Below are 9,340 nucleotides of genomic sequence, written 5' to 3'. Positions count from 1 at the left end.
GGAGGGGAGATAATTCAGAATTCAGTTCATAGCAACTGTGCTCAGCAGAAACACCAAAAATACTTGGTTCATAAAACAGTGAATTCTGTTCAGGACAAAAACCAGACCAGAAGTTCTGTGTTGCAGCTCATTAGCAGGTATTAGATGTCTTAGCTGAAGCCCAATGAAAGGTGTGATGTGCTTAGTAAAGTGGGTGTTAGCAAGTGTCTCTTCTCCCTTCCCATCCAACTCTACCCTTTCATGTCCCCTGACTTTAGTTGAAAAGCACTTTCCAAAAAGCAAGAAGAGTCCCATCTAAAATTTCAGCCTTTATACACCTTAGAAGATCAAATCAGGCCCTGTGTTTTCACTTCCTCATTTGTGGGACAAGGGGGCTACTCCACGTGACCTCCCAAGGTTCTCTATCTCTATGATTCCAACTTTTAGGAAAAGCACTTAGCATTCCTGTTGGGAGGCACACTTATTGAATAATATCCTACAAACTGAGAAGGAACTTTGAGACCAAAAGAACGAAGTGAGCAATGTCATAAAGTGCAATTATGAAGTTCACTGTGGGTAACTAACATAAGGCACAAAGACAGAGTCGACAGATAATCCAGAGGCATTTGCAGCTGCACTGCACACTGACTGCCAAAAAGGGTACAAGAGAATTTAAAGGGGCCAAAGCTAAAAGTAGAATCTGACTACCAAGAGAGAAGCACATGTGTAGCAACTGGAATCGGGGTTCCTACCTCCAGGGGTCTCATGACCATTAACTATCTATGTCAGCAAAAACCACTCTTGCAGGTTTCATATCAGATGAAAGCAAAGGCAAAAGTTGATAGGGTACTCATCTGGCTTGGACTCACTTCTTGTAAATTAGGCTAAAGCTCAATCATGTGAAAAGGGGGGGAGGTTTGGACTGTGTGGACAAAGATGGAACTGACAAAATGAAGTCAGTGTGTATCAGCCACACAATCCCCAAGTCAGGACCCACTTGATCTGGAGAGAGGAAGGCCTTTCCCATGTGCCAAATCTGCTAAAATAGCTTTCCTGCACTCATTTTATTTGGCTTAAAAGTACCCTTGTATACTTTCATTCCTTAGAAGACCACCAGAAATGAACCACAGGAGCCCATGATAAACATATTGATTATATTTTTTATTTTACTGCTTCATTAGAAATGAAAATAAATTGTGAGAAGATGCAAAACCATGCAACTTAAGGATAATAAAGCAATAGAATCACTGTAGAAAGTTAAAAGCAGTTTATCCTATGGGGAAGCAAAAACTACACACACAGATCATCAATTGTGAGATTATTGACAGCATCTCCCTGCTGCAATTTATGCACCAATAGAAGTTTTAAGATGAGGGACATTGGCTATCCCTGACCTCTTAGCCAGGGGTTATGGGTGAGAAGACAACAGAAGACACCTAAAATCTCTACAAAGTTTTGCCAAAAGCAAGACACTCAAGCAATGCTGAAATTTGCTCTTGCAAGGAGGTCTCCATTTTATGATGTCTGAGCACACTCTTTCTCCTGCTGGATAGCTGGGTAAAAAACAAACACACAAAAAATTATTATGAGGGTATTTTCCTAAGATTAAGTTCAATTTCTTCCAAAAGAGCTCTTTGCCAAATCGTCAGAGGCTGCCATAAGAAAGAAAGTGTTAGTTGCTCAGTGGTGTTCAACTCTGCAATTCCATGACCTGTAGCTCTCCAGGCTCTTCTGTCCATGGGATTCCCCAGGCAAGAACACTGGAGTGGATTGCCATTTCCTTCTCCAGGGGATCTTCCCAAGTAAGGGACCGAACCTGAGTCTCCCTCATTGCAGACAGATTCTTTACTATCTGAGCCACCAAGGAGGCTGCCATACCTTCTTTAAATTTAGAATGCAAGGCCTAACCACAAATCCCCAGTCAGGTGTGTGTGTGTGTGCAAAGTAATGAACCAAACATTTGTTAGACTCAACTTTAGGTTTCTTTTTCCCCATTTGAGAGGTAGATATATGTTGTTGCCATTTTTTCCATAGATTACTCTGAGACTGAGTGGCAAGTGAAGCATTTTCTTCAGATTTATCTATCACTATATGATTAGGAAGGTACGCCTTCTCAGACAATCTTGACTACCTTCGGAACTTTTACATAACGATACATGACAAAATGTTTCCCTTGGCTTGGAGTTTCTCCAGCAGCCTGCAAGTGGGGAGGGCCAAATTGATCCCGTGATCCCTGGGAAACGTGAGTATTCCCAATATCTAAACTGATCATCTCACCTCATCTTGTCATCAGGTAGAGAAGGCCAAAGCCATAGTTTGCATGGCTCATTAGGGATGAGATAAAAGTCCTAAAACACTAGACACAGAAAAATGACAAATAGCCAAAATTGGACAAAATCCTTATATTTCTAATGTTATATCCAATATTCTAAGATTGGTCTTAATGTGGTTTTTAATAATGTTCCAATAAAAATCAGTTTTTGTATTCCCTCAATACTACTAAGGCCAGTTATGCAAGGACTACTTATATAAGCAACATAAAAAGGCAACAATTTGCTATTTTCTAATTTTACATTGGGCTTCCCTCGTGGCTTAGAAGGTAAAGAATCCATCTGCAGCGCAGTAAGCATGGGTTTGGTCCCTGGGTTGGGAAGATACCCACTCCAGTATTCTTGCCTGGAGAAGTCCACAGATAGGGAAGCCTATTGAGCTACAGTGCATGGGGTTACAAAGAGTCAATCACGACTGAACAACTAAAGCAATATTACATTAAATAATTGGTACCCTATTGTTTACTTTGTGGCAAAATTTACTAGAATCATGCATTTATCAAACCTATTAATTTTTACCATTGTTTGTCTCAAATAGAAAGTCCCCATGACTTACTTTCCTTTGAGGGAAGAGTGTTTTTTTCTTTAGTATTAGTTTTCTTCAGTTTGGACCTGTCAAACTTCTCCACTTCAGACAAGTCTGGCTTATCACTCATCTTGACGAAAAGACTGGAAAAAAAAAAAAAAAAAACTAAAAAAACTTACCTGATAGAACGATTGTCATACTAAGGAGTAAGAGCCAAAATTCTCACATTTAATGTCAATATGTATTTTACCTGCTGATTTTCAAAAGGCAAACGGCAACAGATCTTAGAAGAGTCATGTTTTTATTAGAATTTTATTCTGCATCATTATCCCATTTCTGAAGACAGTAAATGCCATTGGATCAAGCGCACTAGTAACCAAGATGTTTTAGAAGCCAGGAGCCAATATGTCTGACTCTTAAAATCACAGCAAAGGTAAAATGGAGGTGATAGAAAGACATGTACAGATAGGGACAGAAGAAAAAATAAGGACTGGGTTTAACCAACTAATGAATTTGTAACAGGAGATAGCACTATTTGAGTACCTTCACTTTGTATTCAATTGCTTTGAAAGGGGGGCATTTTTCTTGGGGGGTTAGGGACCAGCACACAAAAGTAGCATCAATTGGACTAGTTTCTTTCTATTTCATCTGCCCAAAGACAAGAGACTAAGGGGCTACAATAAGAGGAGGGATTAAATCCAGTCAAAACTAATTACATGTCTCACAATAGCCCCTTGTGGGACTGGTTTGTAAGTGCTGTAAGATGGAACGGCTAATTATGATCAAACCAGGAAATGCCGCAGAATGGGGTAAACCAAACAGAGCTGATTTTTTTTTCACCATGTTTTCTCCTCAAGAGGAGAGAGAAAGAGACGAAGCTAGGAGGTGAGGTACCCAGTGATCATTCTGGGTTTGTCCAGAGAAGACAATAGGAGACCTCTGAACCCAGAAAGCAGAGCTCTCCTGTGCGTGTATGGTCTCACCCCGGTGGAATAAGACACTTCTAGTGCTAGGCGAGAATGGAGAGGCCCCCAAGCAGCCAGACGTCCCGAATATGCCTCCCCTCCGTCGGGTTCACCCTAGGACCCTCCTGGACAAGCGATCGGCTGCCAATCTCCAGAGGTGGGGAAACGGGGACTTTAAATAAAAAATAACAGGGCTGGGTGCACAAGCCACGTTGTTAGCAGCAATTTGCTTACATTTTTAAATAACTATCATCATTGTTGGGAGCCCAGTCCAACCTAGCAGTCACAGGAAGGGAGGGAGCAAAGGGCCAGTCCCAGAGAGCCCATTCCGAGTCTCAAACTCCTCGTCCCCTCAGCCTCGGACCTACAGCCGCAGTGGACAGCCGCTCCTGGGGCTCCTGCCTCGGACCTGCCAGGGACGATCCCTGGAAGGATCCGAATCCCGCTCAGAAGGCGGCGCTGTGAAGACAAAGGCGTGGACTCCCCAGGAGGCGCCGCTACAATCGCCCGTTCTAATGTCCGCCCCTCCAATTCCTGCAGGCCCGATTCGCCAGCCCCGCGGCCGCCACGCCCTCCTGTCCCCATAATCCTCAGGCTACGGAGGGGCCGCACATCCTCACCAGAAGGCCTGACGACCAGAGAAAGGTAGAGGGCCGCACCGACACCGCTTAGCACTCTGGACGAGATTAGCCTTCCTGCGCGGAACCCCTCAGTTATATGGTGCGTGTCAGGCTCCGCCCCAGTTCTCTTCGATTGGCCAAGGAATCCTAGACCCACCTCCTCGCCCCTCCTACCGCTTTAGCCTTGCTGGCCTGAGTCCATTATCTCTCTTCTACTCAAGGCCTCACCCCAGTAACTGGGTGTTAAAAACTTTAGTTATTATGAGAAACGTTAATGTTTCTCATTGCTGCCTTTAAAGTATTCCTCTCATACATCCCACAGCTTATGTCACCAACTAGCCTGCATTGTCATCATCAAGCCAACTTCAGTTCTCCTCTCCTTTATTTCTCAAAGATTTTAGCTACTGCACTATGTCACTCCCAACAGTAATTATCCTGTCTTAATTCCTGGTGAACTCAAGAATGATCATTCTGATACACCTCCACTTTTTCCAGTTCATTCCCTTTGGTACGCAGACCCCACTATCCTTTAACCTCACCAGAATCTCTAGTTCATCGGTCTTACCAGATTTCACCATCTCTCTCTCCATTACTGTTTTCTGTCCACTCCTTCCCTAGATCAAATTTCATGCTCAATCCTTATAATCACTCACTGACATATACCCTCCACTCTCCTGCCCCTCTCTCACTTTGTACTGTTTCCCTGGCAAAATCATAATTCTAGCAAAGTTCAGACACACCTCAGTGAGCCTGTACTCACACAGATAAACTCTGCTGGAGGAAAAATACACAACTACAAGCTTTTGAATTTTGATATTTGCCCTGGCCAGCAATATGTGGTAGGATACTCTCTCATGATGCTGGACAGCAGCAGAGAGCTTCCGCTCCCAGTCAACTGAGTGATCACAAAGCAAACACCTGACACTGATATACTTCCAATCATTCTATACCCGTTCAACCATTCTGTTTTTCACTTTCTGTACAGTTCTCAGTAAATTACATAAGATATTGAACATTTTATTATAAGAGGTTTTGTGTTATATGATTTTGCCCAGATGTAGGCTAATAAATGAGCTTCCCTGGTAGCTCAGCTGGTGAGGAATCCACCTGCAATGCAGGAGACCTGGGTCCAATTCTGGGGTTGGGAAGGACCACTGGAGAAGGGATAGGCTATCCACTTCTGTATTCTTGGGCTTCTTTGGTGGCTCAGCTTGTAAAGAATCCGCCTGCAATATTGGAGACTTGAGTTCGATCCCTGGGTTTGGAAGATCCCCTGAAGAAGGGAACAGCTACTCACTCTAGTATTCTGTCCTGGAGAATTCCATGGACTGCATAGTCCATGGGGTCGCAAATAGGCAGACACAACTGAGCGATTTTCACACCTCCAGGCTAATAAATATAAGTGTTCTGAGCACCTTTAGGGCAGGTTTGTCTAAAAGCAATGATGTTGGGTAGGTTATGAGTATTTAATGTATTATCCTTTTTTTAATTTATTTTTAACTGGAGGAAAATTGCTTTACAATATTGTGTTGGTTTCTGGCATACATCAACATGAATCAGCCATAGGTATACATATGTCCCCTCCCTCCTGAACTTCCCTCCCACCTCCCACCCCATCCCACCCTCTATGTTGTCACAGAGCACTGGTTTAAACTCCCTGCGTCATACAGCAAATTCCCAGTGGCTATTTTACATATAATACTGTATAGGTTTCCATGCTACTCTCTCAATTCATCCCACCCTCTTCTTCCCCTACTGTGCCCACAAGTCTGTTCTCTATGTCTGTGTCTCTCCTGCTGCCCTGCAAATAGTTTCATCAGTATCATCTGTCTGTTGTTCAGTTGTCAAGTCGTGTCCACCTCTTTGTGACCCCATGGACTGCAGCACACCAGGCCTCCCTGGCCCTCACCATCTCCGAGAGTTTGAGCAAGTTTGATGTCCATTGAATTGGTGATGCCATCCAACCATCTCATCCTCTGTCACCCTCTTCTCATTCTGCCTTCAATCTTTCCCAGTATCAGAGTCTTTTCCATTGAGTCAGCTGTTCGTATCACATGGCCAAATATTGGAGCTTCAGCACCAGTCCTTCCAATAAGTAAACAACCACAAAAACACAACAACAATCATTTGGTGAGGGAAGAAATGGGAGAAATGAAATTTCATTAAGAGAAAAAAATAAGAATAAAGGGAAGTGTAGGGCACACTCAGGGAATACCCAGCAGTTTTGTATGGTTGGATCACTGTGATTCATTATTGTTGTTCAGTCGCTCAGGCCCATCTGACTCTGCAAACCCATGAATGGCAGCACTCTAGTCTTCCCAGTCCTTCATTATCTCCTGGAGTTTGCTCAAACTCATTTTTATTGAGTTGGTGATGCCATCCAACCATTTCATCCTCTGTCACCCCCTTCTCCTCCTACCCTCAATCTTTCCCACCATTAAGGTCTTTTCCAAGGAGTTGGCTTTTTGCAATCAGATGGGCATTGGGGTTTCAAAATGTTTATAAATCTTTATATTATGAATTTCAATATGGTGTAAAGAGTCAACTGGTGTCAGATCATGGAGAACCTTGCATGTCATGTTAAACCATTTGAATTTTATTGGAAGATGGTAAAGAGATCTGTTTAAAAAAAATTGCAGTGGCTTCTCCTTTGGGGTCGACCCACCCTCACGCCTCGAGGGTGTACTTTCCTTTACTTGCCAAATAAAACTCTGAGCTGTAACCAAGCTGTAACATTGGTCTTGTGTTTGAAATCTTTGCTGTGGTGAGACAGAACCAAGGAAATTACACACTCTCCCGACATATCTGGTGCCATGAATCCAATGTAACCTGGCTGAAGCAACCTTGGCTCAGCCCCTGCAAGGCAGAGGCCAAGCACAGTAGAAGCCCAACTCAGCCAAAGCTCATGCTGTGGAAGCTGAACGCAATGAAAACCCAGCGCAGTCCAAGTTACGAGAAGCCCAGAGTGCTGGTATCCAGGACAGCAAAAAACAAACTTGGCAGAAAACTCACGCAGCTCAGTCTCAGATTCCAGAAGACCTCTTGTTAAGGTCAACAAGCTACAAAATGCAGTGCTAGTTCAACAAGGATGTATAAAACTACACCCGACCACATAAAATATCACTCACCCTTTGGTGGACTCTGCTATAAGGACTCTGAGTCTTGAGACTAACGAGAGGGGGAGGCCCAATACCCCTCGCCATCCCAGTTCAGCAGAAAGTAGCCACAGACCTCAATGTCCCTATTCCCAAACAATTGGGCCTCCCATTTCTTGAGGGTCGAATGATAGGTAGTTAGAATAGGAAAAAATGAGTTCAAAATGGCAGTGGCTAAAAGAAAAAAAAGGGGGGGTGGGGGAAGCCTGTGAAAATGGAACAAATAAAATCTGTGGACTGGAGTGAGAACTTCAGGTGAAACAAAAGTGCCCTCTTCTTGGCTAGCCCAATTTGAATAGGGCAGGCTCCGGGGGAGGACACAAAACATATAAAAAGAGGAAGCCAAGACAGATTGAGGCCTCTCCTTTGGGGTTGTCCCCCCCTCACGACTTAAGGTTGTACTTTCCTTTGCTTGCCAAATGAAACTCTGAGCTGTAACCGAGCAGTAATACTGACCCACCATTTCAAATCTTTGGTGCGGTGAGACAGAACTGAGGAAATTACACATTTTCCCAACAATATGATTCCCTCTGAACTCCTCTATTTGGGATTTGTTGGAGCCTATTATCAGGTTATTGAGAGGAGAGTCAAGTCACTCCTGCTGCTGCTACTGCTGCTGCTAAGTCACTTCAGTCATGTCCGACTCTGTGAGACCCCATAGACAGCAGCCCACCAGGCTCCCCCATCCCTGGGATTCTCCAGGCAAGAATACTGGAGTGGGTTGCCATTTCCTTCTCCAATGCATGAAAGTGAAAAGTGAAAGTGAAGCTGCTCAGTCGCATCCGACTCTTAGCGTCCCCATGGACTGCAGCCTACCAGGCTCCTCTGTCCATGGGACTTTCCAGGCAAGAGTAGTGGAGTGGTGTGCCATTGCCTTCTCCACAAGTCACTCTTAGGCTTGGGCAGTTGCTTCTTTTTCCTGTGTATTTCTAGGAAGTCAACAACGTGGTTAGAAGCACTAATGCTGAAGGGACATTGCCTGGGTCCAGATCTTGGCTTCATCTCCTATGATTATGTCTCTGCTTCCTTACCCATAAAAAAAGTACCTGTCTCATTGGTTTATCAAGAGGATGGCAAGAGATGACAGATGCAAAGTGCTTAGTTGAGTGCCTGGCATATGGAAAAGGCACCATCCATGGAGGACTGGGGATGTCAGCAGCCTCAGGTGATGCTGAGTGTCAGCGAGCCTCCATCACCCTGACTGTTCTTCACCTTCCCCTTGCCCTTGGAATGACCTTAAGTTAACCCATCCTGTTGGCCCAAGGATGTGATTCTGTCCCCTTGACCCCTGGCAGAGTTCTACAGCCAGTATAAACTGGTTGACCCTATGTGGCTTTTATTTGCTTATGTTATTTTGAGACCCAGCAATGACAACTGAATATCATAATGTGACTCCAGACAACAAAGGATACTGGAAGAATAGCCTTTTAAAAGATTGACTGATTCTTTTAAAATTTCTGTTTTATATTGGACTATAATTGATTTACAATATTTATATAACAAAGGTATTCAGTTATACATATACATATGTCTATTCTTTTTCAAATTCTTTTCCCAGTTAGGTTATTACAAAGTATTAAGCAGAGTTCCCTGTGCTATACATTAAGTCCTTGTTGGCTATTTATTTTTAACATAGTAGTGTATATATGTTAATCCCGAACTCCCAATTTATCACTTCCCTCTGGTAACCATAAGTTTGTTTTCTAAGTCTATGAATCTGTTTCTGTTTTATAAATAATTTCATTTGTATAAGAAAAAAAAGTGT

General features: G+C 43.4%; 1 protein-coding gene across 1 annotated transcript; it reads right to left on the bottom strand.

Annotated features, from left to right (window-relative positions):
* Positions 1 to 1,119: 1,119 nt before the first annotated feature.
* TMSB15B (thymosin beta 15B) lies at positions 1,120 to 4,536 on the bottom strand. Its single transcript, XM_086386983.1, has 3 exons — positions 4,421 to 4,536; positions 2,866 to 2,978; positions 1,120 to 1,532 (listed from the first exon to the last, which is right to left on the bottom strand). Exons 2-3 carry the CDS (start codon positions 2,963 to 2,965, stop codon positions 1,495 to 1,497), a joined length of 138 nt encoding a protein of 45 aa, XP_086243109.1. The 5' UTR covers positions 2,966 to 2,978; positions 4,421 to 4,536; the 3' UTR covers positions 1,120 to 1,494.
* Between the last annotated feature and the right edge of the window lie 4,804 nt (positions 4,537 to 9,340).

This window comes from Bos grunniens, chromosome X (assembly GCF_055505025.1).
Source record: "Bos grunniens cultivar Pamir isolate PY7600 chromosome X, Bosgru_T2T1.0, whole genome shotgun sequence".
Classification (NCBI taxonomy): Eukaryota; Metazoa; Chordata; class Mammalia; order Artiodactyla; family Bovidae; genus Bos; species Bos grunniens.
The sequence above is the reverse complement of the archived record's forward strand: the minus strand, read 5'-3'. Positions and strand labels throughout refer to the sequence as shown.

What these genes read in the sequence shown, in the direction of transcription:
- TMSB15B (XM_086386983.1), bottom strand. Translation starts at nt 2,965, where the DNA reads ATGAGTGATAAGCCAGACTTGTCTGAAGTGGAGAAGTTTGACAGGTCC. An exon ending in CACTCTTCCCTCAAAGGAAA is followed by an intron (nt 1,533 to 2,865) that starts GTAAGTCATGGG and finishes TTTTTTACCCAG; the next exon opens with CTATCCAGCAGGAGAAAGAG.